General features: G+C 38.1%; 1 protein-coding gene across 1 annotated transcript in view; it reads left to right on the forward strand.

Moving 5' to 3' along the window:
- MMP16 (matrix metallopeptidase 16) overlaps nucleotides 1-5,245 on the forward strand; it is a 309,425-nt gene extending 304,180 nt beyond the window's left edge. Inside the window, exon 10 of the mRNA XM_075549513.1 lies at nucleotides 3,617-5,245. Coding sequence (XP_075405628.1) covers nucleotides 3,617-3,951 — 335 coding nt within the window. The 3' untranslated portion in view covers nucleotides 3,952-5,245. The remainder of the gene's footprint in view (nucleotides 1-3,616) is intronic.
- Nucleotides 5,246-23,978: the final 18,733 nt, after the last annotated feature.

The raw sequence follows: 23,978 nt of genomic DNA on the forward strand, positions 1-23,978 counted from the left end.
GGATATTGAGATATACTTATGCAAAAAGCAAACCCATTACCCCCAATCTCACTACCTAAAGACAACCGCTGTTGACACTTGATTATTAATGATCTGGGGGTCCCACAGGCTAGTGTGCTTCTTCCAGCAGACTTAGCTGTAGCCTCACTTAGATGGCTACTTGTTTTAAGACAAGCGTTTTAAGACCCCAAGCACTATTTTTTTTTCCAGATAGCCAGGCGTCTTATGATCTCTTTACCATACTTAGTTATGGTACCCATTTCTTCAGTGAGCTTTTTGTGAGGGCAGGTACAGAGTAGGGCCATGTAATAAGAATTAATTATTCTTAGATTAGAGTACAATTAAGTATGAGATAGAAATCCATTCTGTATCTATAGTTTGTATTCATATTTATTCATTAGCATACTAACATTCTATAAATTACTGCATTAAAGAAGTATAAATACATTTGAATATAAGTACATACATGAAGGGTTTTACAAATTAGTGCAAAATGTAATTAAACATAATGGATTATTTTCACAAGTGTTTGAAATTCCCCTGTATATGTGTATATGCATTTTCACGGCTATGAAGTCGATGAAGACCCATAACATTGAAATACATTTTGAAAGTTGCCCACGACTTCAGGGATACCCCGTGTCCATGCTCTACGCACTGTTTCAAGGAAGCCAGTCAGCCACACACGTGCATTCTTGGAAAGGCTAAAGGAGTATCTTGTTTACAAAATATTTTCCATTAGAAATCACATCAACATATACTAGTGATTTGATAGATTATAATATGTAGTAGGAAAATATATAAACTTGCAAAATTAGAATTATTTAAGCTAATATTTAGGTTAATTACAGGGCAAATTCTCAGCTCCACAGTTTTTTCTGTGTGACACAGTGACACGAGGGGCTTCGACAAGTTGGTAGGAAAATTCCCTTAATTCTAGTTTTCCAGATACTTTTGGAAGCCCCTCATAACTGTTCTTTATTGTTTCAACAATAATCAAGTACTCAATATATTTTCATCCATACTTTATGCATCAGAAAAATATATTACACTAGACATTTTAAACTTTTTTTCACTTATTGAAGGGTAGATTTTAAATATAATTAAGACCCCTTCTCTTTTTATAATACTGAGGCATTTTAGAAATGTTTTCTATTCCACAATCAGTCTTGTTAATTTAGACTTACAGAGAAGACAAATTAAGTGAGAGTGCTTGCAAATATGTTCAAATCACATACATTTTTATGTTTTCCTTTGTTGGTAAATGGAAATGACAATGAATGTTTTATTTATTCAGTGGAATACATCTAATATACACTAGATTCAACCAAATCTCAGAAAATTACTAAATTTGTTAAATGAAATCAATAATTAAAAGTACTAAACTTGAATAAGGCAGCTCCTTAGATTTTTAAGATTCCAATATAAAAGTTAACAGTAAAGACTAATAATTTTTAACTTATTAAATAATACATTGGAGAATAGCTGATTTCTCTCTTAGACTTTAGAAATGTTAAATAATGCAGGTAAGAATTTATCTGAAGTTGCTCCTCATCATAAACATAAGACCTATCACACCACATCACCAAAACTGCTCTAGAAAAGAGGGAAAGAAGCAAGAGCCTGGAGATTCTCAACTAAGTGACTTTTCATAACTAATTTTTAATAATTTTTTAAAAGCACTAACATAGTGAAATATATTTTAAAATGAGAGTGTGGCAGATTTTATTGGTCAACAATAGCTAGTTCTTTTCAAATATTTCTATTTTTTAACTCCTATTGAATAGAGGTTTTATTTCTAACCAGTGCATTCACTACGCTACAATTTTGTTCCTTAATATGGAGAGTGTTGCTCTAAAATTTGGCCTCCACATAAAATTAATTAACAACCCCCCCAAACCTCTCACCATTCTACACTGACCAGCAGCTTGATAATAATTAGCTTTGGCTAAAATATAAAGATTTAGGAGGGTGTTTCCAGCGGCTGGTTTTCTTATTTTAGAGATAGACATTCACCTATTTGGAAGGTCTGTTGGGTTCTAGATAATCATGTTGCCCTGTGGTCGTGTGAGAGACACGTTGTTTGGCAGACCCTCGGCATTTCTTCATCTCGGCTTGTTGAATGATGCCACTGGATTTCATTCAAGGGTTCAAATACCTGCTCTCTGCAGAAAAATGTCAATCTGCACACACCTGTTTTCACCTGGCAAGCCACCTGCATTTCATGTCATGACCCGAATCGTTAGCAGAATGAAGTGGCCCAAAGTACTGATCCGGCTGAGCTGAAGTGAGACATCAGAGTTCTTTACCGTGTCATCTGATAGATATAACAGACTGTGATGTTTACAGACGTGAAGTCATTAAAAGACATATGACGTGTCCAGAGCAGTCAGACTTACCAATATCATAAAGTGCTCAGAATCTAGCGCTAAATCACATTTAAGTTCTGGGCCTTTTATGTTACCTCTGAGCCTCAGTATCCCTGCCTACAAAGTATGAGTAACTAATTTATCTTACAGAGTGGTTGTGAGAATTTGGGAAACTGCATACACATTGCTTCCTCTGTAATACATGCTTAATAAAATAGAAAAACAAAAGCCACATCCATGATCATTCACTGCAAGGTACCTAGAACCCAAAGTGTAGTGTTTAAAAATAATTTTGGCCTTAAGATACTTCTTCTTGGCTTCTTGAATTTGATCCCAGGGTAAGAAACACATTCAAATAGTTTAGTCACACTGGAAGAAAGGAACTTATGAATATTTACCCCAAAACCACCCCAAATTGGGAGAATATTCCTAGAAAAAACCCAAACCCTTTCCTTGCCATTGGTTATATGCATACCCCTTGACAGTGTGAAAGACATAATTGGAGACTAATGCCTGAATGACCTTAAAATATCACTGGTAAATTTGAAAGTTCTATAAAACGTAACTCAGGTGACAAATGTTTAGCAAGGTAAGTCAATGAAAGAGTGAAATAAGGGTGACTGAAGGACAAGGGACATAAGATGGGTGTTGCCGACAGCCAGAGTAGCGCTTACGACACAAACTATATTTTCTTTTTAAGTCTCCTAGCAGTCAGAGGAACTTGCAAGGGCAAACCTTTTGTTAAGCAGAAACACAGTTATTCCCCATCCCAAAACAGGCAGAAATTGTCTAGAAGTGAGTCATGGATATGGCGCTTTATAATTTACTGAGCCGCCTCCTCAATCGCAGCCTGAGGGCAAGCAGTGGTTCAGTATGTGAGTAGTGCAGTTTCTTTCAATAGAGATTGAGGTCTCAGACTAGTGTAATTCAGTAACGACAATTCTGCAAGCAGGCCAGAGGATATAATGTTCTTTCTGGTGCTGCCTAGGGTGAATTATAGCACATCAAGCGGAAGAGAGATGTGCATTGCAGTAGTTCGGTTGTTCTTTTAAGAAACTATTTCTCCTCTTCAGATAATCTTTCCCTATGGAGGACACCAAGTTACACACTGCAGTTCCCAGAACTCTCTAGTCGGAGCTGAGCCGAGGACAGACCTGTAGATTCGTAAACTGCTTCCTTTGAAAAGTAGCCTGTACTGATCCAACGTCCAAAATGAGCAGTACCTCTGTGTGTGTTCTCCCCTGCAGGCTTTACGTATTTCTACAAAGGAAAGGAGTATTGGAAATTCAACAACCAAATACTCAAGGTCGAACCCGGATATCCTAGATCCATCCTCAAGGACTTTATGGGCTGCGATGGACCAACAGACAGAAATAAAGAAGGCCACAGCCCACCAGATGATGTGGACATTGTCATCAAACTGGACAACACAGCCAGCACTGTGAAAGCCATAGCTATTGTCATTCCCTGCATCCTGGCCTTATGCCTCCTGGTGTTGGTTTACACTGTGTTCCAATTCAAGCGGAAAGGAACCCCCCGCCACATACTGTACTGCAAACGCTCTATGCAAGAGTGGGTGTGATGTAGGGTCCTCTGGGGGCCTTTTCCTTTCTTTTCCAGGAGTTTGTGGTACCTTGAGACTCGAGACAGGAGCTGTTACGCTGTTTCCTAGCTAGGAGCAGGCTTGCGGCAGCCTGCCTGGGGCTGACCTATCAAACGCAGAGGGTCGCTGGTCCTGCACAGGAGTGGACACGCACTCGTGGGGAAGCTTCCATGATGCACAGTATCTGCCGTTCTTCAGTCCTTTGTCTTTCTTTGTCATTCAGTTCTAGGCCTTTCCTCTGCACGCTCAATGCCCAGTAACTTTTTTCAGGATTACTAAAGAAGAGGAAAAAATATATAACAAAAAAAAGGAGAAGAAAAGATTCTTCTTAAAGGTTTCTAATATTATTTTTCTTCTGGAGTCTGAGCCCACTTCTGGGGAGGGGGACGGGAAAGCAAAATGGAAAATTGCCCACGATTTTTGCTTTAAAGCAGGGGGCGGGGAGGTGGGGGAGATGAAAGATTAAAACAAACAAACGCCCACCCTTGAACTTTCAGGAAAGTGTGAAGACCCCAAACAGCTTTGTCTCCAAAGAAGATAGCTCTCTGACTGCTTCGGACAGTCTCCTCCAACCCTTTGTCAGGCGGGAGATCCGGAATCCACTACACAGGACTTTAGACTGCGGGGACAGCCATTTTCCAACAAACAAGGGGCCAAAATATCTGCAATATAGTAACAGCCTTAATAATACATCCATTTTTCGTTTTCTACAGCTGTTCTCAGCCATGTCCTCAATGTTTCATCATATTTATCTTCATAGCTATAGTCAAACAGGATCTAGTAATTGTTCCGAAGTGTTTCTAAAGCCCTTCCTGCCACTCCTCCCCACCCCCGCATCATTGTGGTACTCTCCCTCCCCGTTGTATTAGGCCATTGCCCCAGGCCTTTCAGAAGTCTGTCAAGAATATTCCTAACACGGTGGAGCAAGAAGCAGTTTGTCTCTGAAGTGGATTACAGTGACAGTTATTTTACAAGGATACGCGGCATAGTTAATACGTTGGTGTAACCCTTTGAGAACGATCAGATCAGCTTTCAGAGTCTTCTGGTTGTCAGCCTTGGCGTCTGGTACATTGTAGGACTGCGCAATGGTGAAGAAGAAGGAAACAATAACAGGGCACAGGTGCAAGCAGTTCAGGTTCTTAAACACAGATATCCTGTAATCCCATGTACTTTTTTAAAGTAATTTACAGCACTACATAAATGCATTTATAACAAACAGAAATGGTGTTACTTGCCAAAGTTTTCTGGCAAATAAAAGGTATTTTATTAAGTATATCGTAAGAGTGAAATTTTATTCAAACAACGGGTTATAATAGCCTAAGCCCTCCCCCCCACCAACCCCCCACCCCATTTGTTTCCTACCCCGCTCCATTGGGCCTATTGAATTTCGGTTTTAAAGTTTTCCATTGCATGAAAATTCGATTGGACTTGGTCCATGCAGCTAGCATGGCCGGTTTAGCCAATGGACACAAAGTGATGGCTCTGCGGTGGCATGGCTGTCCCCAGTGCATTGCCGAGTGCATGTCGACCATAGATCTCAAAGGGTTCTCGTGGCCTCCGGCATTCCGCCATGCGTCTGATCACGGACGGAGCCAAGAGACCACCAAAGCATTTCATTGCTGAGTGTACTTTGTCCTAACAGCAGTATTGTCGTTTTCCGTCACCTGCAGAGCAGGTTTGTATCAATATTTTTTTCCTAGAGAAAAGTCAGCAACTGACAGACCTCTTTATTGATTTTTAGGAGCTGCTTCTGGCGGTGAAAGGCTTACGGCCACTGGGCTGTGAACTTATTCAGAAATGGTCAGATGAATGCACCCCGTGAGTTAGACATTGGCTTTGTGTGAAAGCCAGTTTTTGAGGGGATTCGCTTTTGAAACAATGAACAGCTTGCCTTGAACTTGACTATTGATCTGTTGACTGTCATTAACAACAACTTCAATGTTGTCTTCTGTGAAAATGTTTTCTTCAAGAATCCTGTACTACGTCTTTGCCCTTTGACCTTTAACTTGCAAACTGGCACATACTGAAAAGAATCTGGTGTTTGCTTCTCCATTGGGATTGTTTAATTTGTTCTATAAACACACAGTAAGCATGAGCTGTTTCCTTTGAGGGGAAGGAGGAAGGTATCGAGGGGGTAGATCGGCAGATGGACACTTTGCTCTTTACGTGCACACCCTAAAAATGCCCTATAGGAAGAAGGCACTTTTCCTTTAATATAATTACAAGTTAAATTTTATCCTTTTAGTACAAATTACAAAATCTATAGGGGAAAAAAACCTCAGATACTTGAATGGCCAGTGTGGCTTTTATATAAAGCAGGATTTTATACTAGTGACAATTTCTTACTCATTTGCTAATAATATACATTTCCAGATGATTTTTAATGAGTGTAGGGATACATTCTTATTTGGAAATGGATAGTTTGGCTGCCTTGAATTTATATTTATACTCAACATAGCATGAAAATTAGAATGCCTTTTGGTTAAACTACATGGTTATGATTTGGTTAGGGAAAATATTTTGTAATCACAGTGGTGAGCTGCAAAGCCTTGCAGATAGTCGTTTCTTATAGCCTGAGCGTATGCAATAAAAGGCTAAGAAAAAACGAACACTTAGAAAAGTGGTATGGTTTTTCAGCAAAGCATTACGCGCTGCAGACTATATTTTGACAAGATAGCAGATATCACGTGCATGCGAGCCAGAAAAGCAAGGGCGAGAGGACCAGCCCAGCCCTGCTGAGTGACTTCCACGCTCCCAGTCTAGAGGATGCTGATATCATGGCTATCCAATGCTACTGAGCACAGGGGACTGCGTGCATAACATCATCTATGCCAAGTTTGCTTGTGAGAGGGCTTAAGCCTTCGGGAGCTGGTGACAAGAAAAAAAATGACAAACAAGTATATTTTGCTAAAGGCAGAAATGAGGAATGGTATCATTTTGTATCAGGCACAGGTCATTCGGGAAGTTGATGAACTTACCTTCAAAATTGACTGTGCCCCTCTAAAATGAAAAGGAAATGGAATAAGCAATCCAATGCTTCTTTACTCATTTTTCACAATAGCTTGATTCATTGCAACACTCTAAGGGCTAGAAATTACTCATAGCATTAAGAAGACAGGAGATTACCATGATGCTTCGGTTCTGGCAAATGTCATGGATAAGGGTTGGGTCATGTTTACTCAAATACCAAATGGGAATGATATACGGCGCATACAACTGTTCTCTTGGTGAACTTTGATACAAGCATCAAGACTCTGAGACTGCAAGAGACAAAGACAAGAAGGGCCATCTAACCTCCAACGCTAGATTCCATTTTTCGATTGTCCACCAGGGACTTTGACCGTGTGCTTCTGACTCTTGTGCCTCTAATAGTTTGGGAGGGAAAAGAATAAACAAAACAAAACATCAGTCTTCATGAGCTAGTGAGAAAGGGACTAATGCACTAGCTAGCACATGTGAATAGTGATGCAAAAATAATGCAGAATGCACGGCTACGGGTCCACATCATAATGAACCAGTTAATCAATAGAACTCTTCAGCCTGTCTTTTAAAATGCTACCATAGTAACAGGAAAGGAGACCTAGTGGCACAATGGTTAAGCACTCAGCTGCTAACCAAAAGGTTGGTAGTCCAATCCTACTCAGCAGCGCCAGTAGAGAAAAGCCTGGATCTAGGCCCCTGTTAAGATGACAGCCAAGAAAACTGTAAGAGGCAGTTCTACTCTGTCACGTAGAGTCACTATGATGTCAACTTGTTAGCATTCAGCGACAACAACTACAACATTAAGATGACTCAGACTTAGGGTTTCACAAATTAAGATCAAACCCACTCATAATCACACATGTTAAAATGTTATATTTCTCTTGCTGTTTATTATTTATCATTATTTTAATAGATGCTCAAATATAAAATTGTGGACATAGTTTATCGTTTTAGCCAAATATGATTATCTTTATTATTAGCTGTCCTGAATGCAGCGTTAAAATAGCTAATGAGCCTATGTTCTCTGCAAAGCAGTAATTCTCTATGAGTCCTGGACAGAAGGTTGTCCATAGCATACCTAAGAATAATAATGAATTTTAACTGGTAGCCCATTAAGAACCAAGTGTTTCTGTGTAAAGCAATCACAGCAGATCAATACAGAGGCTCTTTGCAATTGCAAAGGCAATAGCTAAATTAGTAGCAAAAAAAACTAAGGTTATAAATCAGAGGGCATGGTTTTTCTGAATTGGATGTCATAAATTAATAAGCAATGACTACTAAAAAAACAACTATTACTAAAAGACACAAACTGGGTTGATGATGTAAGTAAGTGTTACTTTTAAGGATCAGATGACCTCTAATCTTTTTCTATTGCACATTCCATGGTCCCATGTTCTATATGTTTGTTATTCCCTCTCTGTCAATGATTAAAAATAGCATGGTGGTTGAGAACATTGAAAGCCTTCACCGGTAGTTTCAGTACCCGGATGGTGGACTACATACTGCATCCTAATTGTGGTAGTATAATGTTTGCAAGCTCTGCACATTTTTGTCCTGCTGTCTGTAGCATGGCACAGACACACACCCATTCTGTAGGTATCAGAGTAGAACAGAGAGTATGCCCATCTTCATTAGACTTGATGTTCTATAAGAGGAAGAGTAGATGTTAAAAACAAGTAGACTGAGTTAACACAGAGCCATTATATATATGTGTGTGTGTGTGTGCATATATAAATGTCAGATATATTGCGAAATCTAATAATGACTGTGATTTACTGGTAGTTTTGAATCTCTGAGATTATAGGATATACTGAAACAACCTTGTGGGTGGTGAATAGAGAAGCTTTTTCTGCTCATTTAATCTGATGCTCTCAAGAGCGTACATATTCCAAACTATCACAGATGTCAAACAGAACATGCTATATGACATGTATAACAGAACAAAAAATGTTACTTGCAGATGAGCTGTTGCCAATATTCATAAATACAAGCAGTCATTTATCACCCCACCAAAGGTATCAAGTTACTCATACAAAAGTATCAAATGATACCATACCTTTCATGAACCTTCCTCATACCTATTGATTTTGGCTATAGGAAATAATGAATGAGCATATGTGTCTGTTTAAAAAAATTGGAACTTTATATCATTAAGAAAGCAGTAACCATTGATATAACCACATGATAAATTTGAAAGCCAAATATAATGTGTTAAATATCATAGAAATGGAGGAAAAAGGGAAAATGAGTACTTTCAAATAATAGTAATTAAGACGTCCTCTAGCACTCCTTAATGAGTCAATTGGAAATTACATATTAGCAAATTCAAAAATAGTACAGAAAAATGTAACTCCATGTTACTCATCTAGTGATGAGTATGATCTACCAATATACATACGTAATTAGCCAGGAGTCAGTAGATGTTACCCAGATTAAACAAATCCAGTACTCATGCAATGTCACATAGGCTGAAAATGTCAGAGTTAAGTGTTTGGTAACATCAATTGGAAAGATATACAATGGTAGAATTCCCTGAGAAAAGCCATTTTCCTACCCAAGACATTTCTTTCAATTTTCTTGTAAGGAAATTAAAAAAAAACTTGGCCTAATAGCAAAGACATTGCACACTGTCATGGTCTCATCTCCTGGTAGCCGTGGCCTCTCAGTGTTGCAGTAAACAATGTCGCATCTCTTGCCATTGGTGTGATGTTGATGTTTCTCAGATTTTTTCAGGGCAGATTGCTATCATCCAACTACAAATATCATTTCCAATAATTCATACATATGTCAACTTTAAAATTGGAGCAATAGGATATAAAGTCTGACAATGAACATTGATAAGGCAAAAATCACAGACACTAAGCCTGTAACAGAGGTGACACAGCATTCCTATGAGTTTCTGCTAGAATAGGAAAGTCAGAGCCTTCGATCTTAAGCACAAGTGCGAGCATACAGCTGGACTGGGCATGCAGCGGTTCTTAGGACAGTGTGAATTCTGAAAATCGAGTGAGGTTCTACAATCACTAGGAAGCTTAGTGCTCTAGCAACGTCTTCATAGGCGCCCTAAGTTGAGTTCTTGACAGAGAAGGGGGCAAAACCCATGCCTTGTTGCCAGTGAATAAAAGATATAAAAGCTTATATATGAAAGATGTGTTTATTTATATTTATGAAGGTTGTACACCTTTTCCATTTAAAGGGTGACATATCCCAGAACTTATATTAACATTGGACTAGGCATAATGTTCAAGGGTGTGCTCAACATGTTCTTGCGTTCAAGGGCGCATGGGACACTGTGGGCTGGAGACATCTGAAACTAGCAGGTTGTGCTGATTCACATAACTTTGCCATGTGCTCTCCCACAGAGCTGGATTGTTGTGCCCTTAAGAAGGGAGAAGAACATCAATTAATTATAAATAAGAAAATATAATGCTTGTATCATGTGAAGCGGCTCACCCTTTGTTTACATAGAAAAACCAGGAGCGAATGGTGAACAAGAATAAAATGATGAACTTTTTGACCTAGGAAGATGTTTCTCAAGATTTTTATCCTGTTGTTTATATCCATAAGAGTACATTGCTCCAAAAACAGATGTTTCTGTCATACTCAGCTCGTAGGTAAATTGAATCCCGCGCATAGGGCTTTGGGCCCAGCGTTTTATACCTGTCTTCCATCGGAGGAAGCTGTGGGGAGCGGTCACTGCATGGAAGGAAGCCTTTTCCTAGGAAAGGCCCTGGGGCGGCTTGTACTTGCCGCCTTTTATATGAATGTATGTTGGCCTGTTTTGCCTATATGGATGACGAAAGCTTGGTGTGACCTGTCTATCTGAACGCTTACTGGGATGCATGTTTTATTTGCTGTTTTGTACTGCCATTTGAAACCTGTTCCCTTTCTATAGAGATTGGTAGGTAGACTGACACTCCAATTGCTAAGGGAAGAGGTCCATTTTGAAATGAACTCTATTGGTGGCTGCAGAAGGGTTATCCTCAGATCACTGCCATCCTCCTTTTGCTGCTGAGGTACCGTCGTCTCAGAGGCCGCAGTTGGTTTCTCTGCTCACAGCTCTGTCGGATATAACATGGTCCGGGGAAATTAGGTTTTCACTCCTTGTGCAACTTCTTTTTTAAAATCTTATATGCAAACTATAATCTCTGTTAACATCTGTGAAAACAAAACCAACGTTGTTGCTTCCAAACTAACACAATCTCCAGACAAAGGCGCTTGCGTGCCTGGTTTTCCTGCTCTGCCAATTCTGAAATTCCTTGTTTGCCTTCGGGTTGCCGCCTGAATATGCAGATGGTTGGGAGGGATGTCTCATTTATGTCATCTTATGCAGCCTGTGCCTATATTGGCAGTCCCTTCAATTTCCACCGTGTCCCTTTTTGGCAGATTTTATTTTACCACTCTTTTTTGAAAACCCAAATCCCACAGCACTGCACACCAGAGGTGGTGCCCAGGAACTAGTTCTTTGCTTGCCAGTATTTTCTTCTGCACAGTCCATGCGATGATTGGCTCCTGTGATTTCACACACTGTCCCATCTTGTTCCTTGGGTTCTAACTTTTGACAGAGCTCGTCCCAGGAGACGAGTGAAATGCTGACTCTGACGGCTGTTGTCTATTGATAAGACGGCTAAGAAGTTTGCTTTTAGAGAATGTATCCTAAATAATTTTACAGTGAAGTAAATACCTAACTATAGTGTTCTGTTGAAGGTATGTATGTTCATGGGTAGATAAATGCCTAAAGCCTTGATTCTTTGGTCTAATTTCATTTATATGTAAATTACATATATAGTAGAAAGAGCGAAAAACAAGAATGGGGGTGTTGGAGTGGCAGCTTTTTGCTGCTTTGGTTTTGCCTGCATTAGCATTTCTACTGTGGACCCCTATTTTCAGGGGTTTTAGAAACTTGGCCATAAAAACTTGCTTCAGGCTTAAAAGTCTTGAAAGTTTTTTTTAGGTATCTAATTATAAACAAATATATCTTGTTTTTATATGATAGGAGGGAAATTAAAGGAGTTTACTAGTTCAATTTTACACAAATATAACTTTTAATAAACTTAATTTTTTAACAAAAACATAAAATGTAATTAGTCCATAGTCTGTTGGTGGTTTCTTAAAAGAGCCGGTTATTGACTTTGAGGAAGTTGCCTGCTTCATCAGTGTAGCAGCGCAAAGATGTTTTCAAATGTGTCGACCTGCTTAACGCTCTCTGGAGCCTGGTAGTGCCATCCAGACCAGCTACCTGGTAATAGAGATTGGGAAATCTGGAGTATATATAAATGAATATATATACACATATATGTATATATATATATATACTAGCTAGATTATGGTGGGAAACTCCCATAAATTTAGGTCATCAATTAAAAACATATATTTAATTTTTTTAATTGCACAAACCTTTATCTTTCCAAATCCAAAAGAGATGCAAGCAATTTCAAAAGAACATTGTCTCTTAGGTAAACAGTGCATGTTTTACGGCTTTTAATGAAAATAATTTTTTCTTTCTATATTATAGTAATGGAAAGTGGAAAGAAGACAATTAAAACCACCTTTACTTACGTAACATTAAACTGTGATGCAGAGAGAAACACCCCAAAATTATATATTTAGGCCATTGTCCTTTGCTTGCCCTACAATGCTTATCTTTATGTTGAGTCCTGTGATGTTTTCTGATATGGAGAGAGTATTAAAATCTGACTTAAGTTTCTGGATTGTTCATTAAACTCAACCTTCTTTCCTTAAATTTCTACCATCGTCTTCCATGTGCAACGAACGAAAGACGTAACAGGCTTGTGTGCTGGATGAGTCTGAAGGTTTGCAAGTGATCAGTGTTCTGTTTGTTTTGTTTTGTTTACTCACATAGAATTCTATACATCCGTACCATCTCCAAACTGGCTTCCCCCACCCCCTTGTAGCTTCTAATGACAAACACAAAGCTTGTTTGTGTGCAAATATAAGGCTAAATAAATGGTGCTAAAGTGTTTAATGACTGTCAGATATAATCAGGCAAAATTCTGTGGTGCTTAAATTGATTTTTTCATTGATTTTCTTGATCAATGCATTGAACAGTGTTTATTACTCACAAGTTGTCTTTTATTAGTAAACCAAGGCCTCATAGCACATTGTTAACTAAGCTGGTTGACTCGTCTTTGTAACAGCTCGCCAAGCTACTATCTCTTTAACTCCTTATACTGTTGCGTCATTAAAGGTCAGGGGATCACGCTATTAATCTCATTGCTGTAGACAATTAACATGACTGGACTTTTCCACAAAGTACTTATGTTTACAATGCTATAACCCTTTGGCTGCTGCGGCAACCTTTAACCAGACGACTGTCACAAGCTGGAATCATCAGCATGGTTCTTGCCATGGTAATCAAAGAGTTAAGGGCTGTGCAGTGATTTGTTTTGTATTTATTAATTTATATTTATTTTGTTTCCATTCAAGGAGGGGCTTGGGGTGGGGCAGTTTTTGTCTGCTGTAAGTGTCTTAACCTAGGGAAGGGATGAATGGCTTTTTATACTATTGCATCTTCTGTATTTACCATCAACTCATTGTGTTGTAATTAAAAAAACTGTCAATAAATAAGAGAACAGAAAAATGGTTCATAGATATTGTGGTCTTACTCAACGGATATTCTGCATACATTTATGACCAATGTGTAAGATAGCATCCATAGCATGAGACCGCCTGCCTATGTCTGTCTAATGAATATTACACAGAAAATGAAAACTCTGAAATGTCTAGGGACAAATTCTCCGTGTTTGCCTAATTTTAACAAATAGATTGGCCCAGGGAACCAGAGGCCCTTTTAACAACTACCCAGATGCATAGGACGGTAATTAAGAACAGGAGGAGAACGTATCATCAGTGCTTGCAATGTGTGTCAGACGAATAGCAATCTCAAGCGAATCATTGGAGACACGTGTGCTCTCTGTATGCTTCCCACCTCTTTTGTTCTGTCCTCTCTCCTTTGTGGAAACGAACAGTCATGAAATCCAGATTCACATTTCCATCTACTCGCTGGCAAATTAATCTGGATGGCTCTATGTGTCCTTCCAAACTTGAAAGATAGGGGATAGGTTAACTTTTTATCACCATTTCATATACAAAAAAAAATGTTAATGGTTTTTGGATAGGTGGGTGTAATATTTTTGTTTTTAAATCACACATTGTGGCTATGTAGGTAAATCTAGTCAAGAAAGTTCATTAATGCCGGAAATCTTTGGTTGAATCCTATGTAACTGCTGAGCCCCTCCCCCCAGCAACCATTTTTAATGGAGTTCTTTTGGTATGACCTCATTGCCATCTAATCACTTGTGGCTCTTGAGCTATGCACTGAGCTACTAACCATAAGGTCAGCAGTTCCAAGCCACCAGCTACTCTGCAGGAAAAAGATGAGACTGTCTATTTCCATAGAAATTTAAAGTCTCACATATCTAACAAGGCAATTCCACTATGTCCTGTGAGGTTGCCCTGAGTGGAAATTGGCTAGATGGCCATGAGTTTGAGTTTAGAGTGATAAGATGGTGAAGTTCAGCACTAACCAAAAGTATAGTCATTCAAAGCCATCTGCTGCTGAGGGAAAAGCTTCGGTTATTTGCTTCTACAAAGATCAAAGCTGGGAAGCTGTATGGAACAATTCTCTGTGGCCTGAGGGTTGATTTGAGTCAGACTTAACTCAGTGGCAGGCAACATTTTCCTTTTGTAATTGTAGTGGGTGATCATGGATAGAGAATATATTTAGAGAATATAAGAAAAATAATTTCATATCTAACATTTTAAAAAATATGTTCAGCAAAAGATGAACTGTGAAAACATTTTCTGAAAATCTCAGAGTTATAGGTGATCAAGATCTGAATCAAGATTTTCCTTAAAAGCTAATTCAGATATGAGCCAATTGGCTAAGGAAAAGAAGAAAGTATTCTCCCTTAAAACACCGACGAAGCACAAAGAAATGCATCTTGTAAAATTTAATCCACATGGAACAAGGGTTCTAAAGCATTGTAACTAAGAGTAGCACAGAGATTTGAACTAGAGTAGATTTGGTCTCAGAAGAGAAAAATAGGTAACAGTTTGTTAAATCTTAAAAGTTCTGTGTCCAGAGTGAATTCCCAAAGCATTGGATCTTTAAAGGAAGATTTGCAGATAGGAATTGCTAGGCCTTTAGAAGAACCCTGAAAGTTTACTCAATCAACTATGTACAAACACATATACATATATGCAAAACATATGAAGGGTACCCCCCCCAAAAAAAGGCAAAAGTCTCCACTGGAAGAGCAGTAGTACGCATTTTTCCTGCTAGGTGAGCATTAAGCGTCTCTCGCTGAGTTAGTGTACCCATTGATGTTGCCTGGGAAAGTTCTCTCAAGTCACAGTGAATTTTTTTCTTAAAAGCAGTCTCCCTTGAACCTCATTTTTTGTGGTGGCCGATTTAAGAACAGTGTACAGCTGAGAAATTTTGTTTTCTGCTCAGGAAAAAATACTACAGAAACTGTTGTGATGCTGAACACAGCTTACAAGGAGAGCACTATGGTAAAAACCCAAGTTATGAGTGGTTTTCTCGTTTCAAACAAGGTGAAATGTAGATTGATGACAAACCTCGTTCTAGATGTCCACCCACTTCCCAAATGGATGAAAATATCAACTCATAGTGCCTTTGGAGTTCGTTCCACCAGGTCAGACTGTGAATCAAGCTTTCTATCTAGAGCTTCTGAAACGATAGCATAACCATATGTGGCAAAAAAAAAAAAGGACTGATTTGTGGCAGACAGGGGACTGGTTTTGCCACCATGAGAAGGCACCTGATCACTCAGCCGTCTCAGTGCACCAGTTTTTGTCCAAAACACCCAGCATATGCCTCTTTTGCCCCATGCACCTGACTCACCTGACCTCACTGTGCACGGCTTCTTTTTGTTTCTGCAAATTCAGAGGAACACAAAAGGAGAGCGATTTGATGACACAGAAGAGGTGAAGAAAAAAAAACAGGGAGGTGCATTCAGCCATCCAAACAGATGAGTTTGGAAATGTTTCCAAGTATGGAATCACAAATTTGGCAAATGTATTAACTGCAATGAAGAGTACTCTGAAGGTGATAAGGTTGTTTTGTAAAACTATTCATATGCATAGCTTTGAAAAGAATATCCAGATTTTGGGGGTCCCACCTCGTCTATACATATATATGTACAAGTCTTTTTTTTTAAGTATGATAAAGAGGATATTACACTAGATTTTTTTTTTAGCAACAGGTTCTCTGCATTACAAATCGAAACTTCTTACTCTAAGAACCTGGTTCTTAGAATTACAAATATATACATTGGGGGGCTTCAACAAGCTCATGAAAATATATGTGCTTGAAAGAGAATATATTTTTCCACTATTTTTTGAAGCTCTTGTAAAGGTACTAAGAAAACACTGAAGGAAATGAAAATAACCTTAATACTATGTACAAGACATTCAAGTTTAAAATTAAAATACTATGTACAAGACTTTCAAGTTTTTTGTTATAATCACAAAAAACATGTTTTATTTGAAACCCTAAATACCAGACTAAATCTAATAAACTATTATAATCTCCCTAGTTTTTATGATTAAAATGAAAATAAAATGAATGAGAAATATTACCCAAGTGACCTAGATCATTTATTTTTCAAATAGAAATTCATTTTAATTTAATGACACAATAGAATATTGCGTCATAAATAGAAAGCTCTAGCAGTGTCGTGGTTATGCACTGGGCTGCTAACTACAAGGTCACGTGACCTGTTTGAACCCACCATGCCTCTGCAGAAGATGAGGCTTTAGTCCCGTAAAGAATTAGTGTCCAAAACTTACGGGAGCAGTTCTACTGTCCTACAGAGTGACTGTGAATCAGCAGCAACTTGATGGCAGTGATTTTTGAGTTATGATATACATACATGCGTACCACAAAACCAAATTCACTGCCATCGATTCGATGCTGACTCACAGCGACCCGCTGTGAATTTCTGAGACTGTAACCGTTTAAGGCAGTAGAGTCCAGTCTTTGTCCCGCATAACCACCACGCCAGCAAGGCCCCTGAGTATATATTCCTCTGGTCCTTCATCATGACAAAATGTATATATCTAATGATTTTTTTTCACGATGAAGGCCCAAATTAGAAAATGTGTCACAATAACAAGAATGTTGAGAGCTTACTAACATGCACACGCCTCTCAAGGATGTGATCCACCCAAGAGGAGCGCCATTAACACTGTTACCAGGGGTTCACCAAGAAACGCACAGCAAGATTCCCTGTCTCCAAGGCTACGGCTACATTAACATGCTTCTCCCAGGCAGTCGATGGTTTTGATCACTTTTGTCTTGTGTCCCATTAAACAGGATCAGTTAACCAAATATTTCTAGGAATAAAATAATTTTAAATAGACCTATAGAACTAATAATAATTCGAAACGCACACCAGAAAAGGTAACTTGGAGGAAATAGACTATGTGGGATAAATAACTTTTTGAAACTATCTTTAATATCCATAGAATAGTAAAAATGATCCTTCTTGGGAATTGATTCAGACTCAGGGTTTCTTGTACATGTTTATGGCTTCAGACAGCGTTGTCTCTCACATACAGAGCAACTGGAGGGTTTGTAATGTCTACTTTTAGTTAGAAGCTCAACACATAACCCATTATTGTTAAGCTCAATACAGGACTTTGGAAGATAAATATAGAATACCACAAAAATACAAGAGTTTTGTTTGTCTGTTGTTGGTGGTTTTGTTTTGTTTTGTTTTTTAATACAAGAGCAAATGCTTAGAAAATAGACAAGTCCAGCAGGTACAACATTCAAATAATTGGTGTTTGTAGAAAACTGTGCAAAGAAAGAGTATACAGTTTTCAATCGAGGATACACATCCCTTTCAATCAAGGTATATTGTGAAAATGCAAAGCTTGTGGACAAAGAGAATGCTTTCAAAAGAACACTTGCAAAGCATTGGGGAGAGGGTGGAGCATTTACTCTCGGAGTACAAGGGAGAAACGTGGCTTCACATTTCTCTACAATGCCCTTGGAATCTTGACGGTTGCAGGGTAATAACTTCACATTTGTTCCCTAGATTCTATACACAAACAAATAGCGATTAAATACGGACCAGAACAATGACAAGCAACTCTTCAAAGAAATTTTCTACCCAAGAGTCATTTCTCAGAGGCTATATTCCAACATGTGAAAGGTACTCCAGGAAATAGATATTCGATTCAGAAAATAAAGACTTCCCCCAAAGATAGCCGCAACATGACCAGCTAAAAGGCAGAAAAGGACACGTGCAAGATGGCAGCTGGGTACAAGGCACAAAAGACAACCATTTCATATCGAGCCACGACCAAGAAAACCATATAAATACCTTTCATTTTCAGGGTAGTTGTTGTTGGGCCACCTTTTGAAAGCTCTGAAGCTCCACCGGGCATGTTTCATCAAAACAAGAAAATAAATCCAAGGAACAGAGAATGTACTGAGAAATAAAAATGAGTTTCCTAAAATAACAGCAAAGGTAAATCTTATGAGAGCAAGTTTACAGAGCGATCAATCCAAATAAAAGATAAAGATAGATAGATAGATAGATAGATAGATAGATAGATAGATAGATAGATAGATAGATAGATGTTGGAGACAGAGATGAATATATTATGTGTGCATACATGCTATTCGTGTACACATAAAGTGAAACTAATGGATTCCTTGATAGCTTGTGTGAGAAATTTTATGTATATGTATATGTAAAGGTATAAAGAGAACCAACAACACATAAAATTAAAACAAGCAAGTATAAATTAAAAGTTAAAGAAAATGTTAAAATAATGATAACGCAATCCAATGTTTAGTTCCAAATAGCATAGTAATGTACAAAATGAAGACTGGCTTAACCAAATTTGCACTAAAAATGTATTAAGGGACTAGAAGAGAGGAGGCAGAGGAAATGGCAAAGAAAGCTGAATCTTTAGCTAACATAATAGGAAATCTAGGGATAATAAAAGTGTATTAGTTTAAAGTAAAAGTATATGTAAATTACTGACACAAATGGGTAAGTATAAATGTGAAGGAAAATCACCGCACCAATGTCAAAAAGCGTTTTGGTGAGAGGGACTACAGGAGCAGATGTGAATGTTAGTACTAGGAATGATGATGTTTTGTCATAGTATTCTGGAATTATATGATGTTTTAAATGAAGCTTAAGTAAAATAAAGTTAAAAACAAAGCAAAAAGTAACCAACGGCAATATGTTTGAATTTTCTTGGGCATAGAATTATTCTGACCACAACTCTGCTCTTTGGACTCTGCCTCTGGGCATTTGTGAAATTCTTTGGTTGCTACATTTATTTCCCACAATGCCCAGCTTTTTCCTTCTTCTTTCATCTCCTCTTCCTACCTCTCCTGTACATAATTCACTTTTCCTCCCGTGGCAAGAAATAGGGAGCTGCGAAATTCTTTTTTTTTTTTTTTTGGTGGGAGGAGCCATGAAATTCTAAGAAATTTCTTTTCAAAGATGACAGACGTTTGCCTTAGGGAGTAATTCCATTAAAATGATTTTGGATGGTAACAAACTTAGGAAATATAAGTATTTCAGTTACATTGACCATGAGGAATTTCTTCAAAGGAAATAGTAATATAGAATAAGAACAGAATGTCAACCATCTCTAGGCAATTTACCTTAAAAAATAAGTGAAAATTATGAAGAAAGACTTTAGATTTAAGGTCAAAGAGAAATTTTTGTTTTGTTTAAAGAAATGCATATGACATTAGTGTGCTATTTGTTAACTTAATAGAGCTTTAACAGATTTATTCTTTCAGGAGGGAAAAGATTACTTGCTCATTTGCTCATTCAATTTACCTGAATCTTGGCGACATTTTAAATATTTGTTAAAATGGTTGATAATATACACCAAGTCAGATGCTGTTGTCAGATTGGAGAAGGCCTGGTGAGAGGTCATTACCAGATGGACTACAAGTAGCAAGGTCGGCAATCCAGACATCCTCAGGTTTTTCATGGGAGAGCGACGAGGTTTTCTCTTTCTGTAAGATCTACAGTCTCAGAAAACCCTCAGGAGCAGGGCTACCCTGTCCCATAAGGTTGCTGTGAGTCCGCGTTGACACTGTAGCAGGGAGTTCATCTTTTAGTTCCAGTAGTCTGATTTTTGTAAATTATATGACTCAGAGTAATTAGTGTATTGTATAAATCATAACACATATAACACATTGTAGCAACATAACGTATGAGATATACTATACAATGATGTGATGTGCAAAGAGCACATCACATTTATGAAATTGGATTACTCTAGAACTTAAGCACAAGAAGGAAAGTTGTGAAAATTAAGTAAAAGTATATAGATCATGAAGAAATTTTAATGCCATGCTTGGGATTGTGGGATTGAACACTTTACCTAAAGACTGGGAATTTATCAAATATTAAAGAAGTATAATGTTACAAGATAGAGAGCTGTTATAATATTCAAATATTCTATTGTGGCAAAGTCATAACAAAAAGTCATTTTAGCCATTTTAAATGTAAAATTTAGTGACATTAATTAATGACACTACATTGTGCAATCATACCACTATTTACAAAAGTTTTTTTTTCACCAAAGCAGAATTTTAACACCCAGTAAGTCAATACTTTTGCATTTCTCTTCCCTCTTGTCACCAGTAACCATTAATCTTTATGTTTATGCTGGGTTATATGAAAAAGCTGCATTTGCCTAGTCTACATATTGTATATTAGTACAATCATAACTCTTCTCCTGTTCTGTCAGATTATATTTCATTCAGCATATTGTTCTCAAGCTTCATCGTGTCCTATCAGAACTTCATTTTCCTTTATACTATTATTATACGTATACGTACATGGTATGTGTATCCCACTTCACTTTGCTTTATGCATATAGCTCTATCACATTTTGTTTGGGGTGAATTGATGGTGCATTAGGTTGTTCTACCTTTCAGCTATTGGGACTACTACTGCGATGAGTGCTGCCATGGACGTATTGGGCACAGCATTCTTTGTGTGTGTGACACACCAAACCACCTCCCCAGTGATTCTCCCATTTATTTCCAATCAGCAATTGACAGGCTTCCAGTTTCTCCACGTTTCTATTTTCTGAATTTTAGATAACAGCCTTCTTAGGTGTGAGAAGTGGTACCTTATTGTGGGCTGTTTGATATTTTCTTAATTATAATAACACTGGGCATCTTTTATGTGCATGTTCATAATTTGTATATGCTCTCCCCTCTTTTCAAAGCAACAACAAAAAAGACTGATTCAAGTATCTTTTTTATTTATTTTTCTTCCCTTTGTTGAGTTGTAGGGGGTCTGGTTATATCTTTGATATTAATTCTTAATTTATATGATTCCAAGCATTTTCTCCCATTCTTGAGGTTGTTTATTAATTTTGTTGGAAAATTCCTTTGCTGCACAAAATTTTTAATTTTGATAAAGTCCAACATCTATCTTTTTTTGCTACTGTTATCAATAATGCATTGTCAAAAACAACATATTTGACAGGAAACCATGTTTGCTTCTCAGATGTTATTGCTTCATTTCCTATATTTAAGATGTCAGTTCTTTTGAGCAATGGTTTGCCCACGGTAGAAGGTATGAATTAAACTCCAACCTTTTGTGTGTGGAGATCAAGTTGTCCTTATGTTATTTATTGAACAATCTATTTTTACCTTTATAGAGATTTAACACTTAGCACAAGTCAATTGGCCCCAAAGGACTGAGATCATTTCTGGACTTTCACTTCTACTCCATTGGAGAAATGTTTGGATGTTTCCAGGCTCACAGCATTTTAATACAATAAGTTTATATTAAAATTTAACATTAAGAAGTGTGACTCCTATAACTGTTTTTCTCTAAGATTATTTTGAATATGCCAGGCCCCTTTGGAATTTAATCTGAACTTGAGAATTGGTGTTTGTATTGATGAGAAAAGAAAATGGGCTTGTTGAATTTTGACAGATTGCATTGAGTCGATAAATCACTTGGGGTAGTATTGACATTATTACAATATTGCCTTCCTATTCATGAGTGCAGGATGTTTTTCGATTAATTTTAGAAATTAAATTAATTTTAATTGTTTAATTTTTCAAGGAAAAATTAACTTTTAGTTTTTCAAGGGAATGAGACATAGTAAGAAGAAGATGAACCTAAACTATTAAAGACAAAAACAAACCAGGTTTTGTGACTGAATGGATATGGAAAATCGAAGTAGAGAACAGCAGGAAAACATGTGTTTATGCATTTGGCATTTGCCATGAGGACAGTCCTAGTTATTGTGAAGGAGACCAGTACAGAGAGGAGGCATTTGGAGGAGAAAAAAGAGGAGCTTCCTCTTGAATCTTTTTAGGTAGAAGTGACCATCTGTACCATCTGGTTCAGAAGAATTATGTCCATTTTCCACTGAATTGCTACCTCTCATATAAACCTCATATAAAAATCTTTTTGAAATTCACTATCTGCATACAAAACTGACTTCAGTTCTTGTCACTCTTTGTCTCCAGGCTTGTTCTGGCTGCCAGATAATCTCCTCCCACACCTGGGGCAGAGCAAAATCTCAGAGAACTAAGCCCCTCAGGAACAGTCCTGTAGCAACGACCGATGGTGTAAGAAATATTCTAGATCAGTCACTGTTTTATTAAGTGTTTTAAAAAGATAAATTTCAAGAAGGTTATAGAATAGGTCAACTTGCTACGCAACCATACTTGACACTTCTTTTTCATCTTATTGATTGCAATCCCCACAATTCAACATCACTTATATCTCTTTCTTTCTTACTTCTGTTCCTCCTACTTTTCTAACCATTTCAACTTTGTTCCAAGCTAAATACAAGCTGTTTTGATTTCAAATTTTTGATTATTCCCAGGTGTGTACGCCTCACTGTTATTAGTGTTCCCCTTTGAGGGATGCCTATTGCTTGCCCGAAGATTGAGCCATAGGGGTCAGTTCAGTTCCATACCCAAAGGGAGACCAAGGGCCATTGTCTCAGAGGTTCCACCAGCTTCTCTTTGACCATTAAGTCTGGTCTCTTGTAAAATGTTGAGTTTCCTTCGCATGTTTGTCACATTTTGTAGAATTGGCATGGAGACCCTGTCTGACCTCTCAGTAGGGAGGAGAACTCAACTTCACACAAGCCCATGGCCAGTCACCACAAAGAGGTCAGAAACGCCTCCACTCTCTGTCCTTCTTTACCCTATGACTTTTCACTCTCATTCTTTACACTTCCCCTTCTCCACAGCGACCGTCCCTCCAAGGGCATTCCACTCCTCTCAAAACAAACAAACAAACGCTTATATAGCAGGGCTCTAAGGCAGGGGAGAACTGCTTTGGTGGATTTCCGAGGCTATCATCTTTACAGGAGGACAATACCTCATCTTTCTTCCTTGCAGGGCCTGGTGGTTTTGAACTGCTGACCTTCAGATTAGCAGCCCTACACATAACCCACTCTATCACCAGGGCTCCTCTTCTACTCCTCTAAGTCCAATAATCCACCCACTGCTTTGCCTTTGGGTCTCAGTGGGGACCCTCTACTGTCTCCTGGTCTTGATACCACAAACTACATTGCTTCCACGGCCTTTGCCACTTCAGGCAAGGGTCTCACACACATCGCAGGGCGGCTCTTCTTTCTTCATGGTCACAGGATTCTATTTCTTTGTTTCTGAAATGGCTCACTCTGATTTATCAGTGAAAATGTCAAAGCTGACTAATGCATGGCTTAATTTGGGTCTGCATGATTCCACCCATTTGATGGGAATTGCAATTACACGCCAAGAAGAGCCCTTCCAAGTCATTTCACTTCACAACTTACTCCAGCCATAACCTCTACTGGGAGCCCTGTCAGAGCACTTGGGCGTGGTACCTGGGAACCATCTAATTCTTCCGGTCTCAAGGGTATGGAGACATTAATCCATTGGACTAATTGTTTCCATCTTTCTTTCTTTCTTTCTTTCTTTCTTCTTTCTTTTTTTTTTTTTTTTTGATCTTCAAGGTGATGCCCAC

This window comes from Tenrec ecaudatus, chromosome 5 (assembly GCF_050624435.1).
Source record: "Tenrec ecaudatus isolate mTenEca1 chromosome 5, mTenEca1.hap1, whole genome shotgun sequence".
Lineage (NCBI taxonomy): Eukaryota > Metazoa > Chordata > Mammalia > Afrosoricida > Tenrecidae > Tenrec > Tenrec ecaudatus.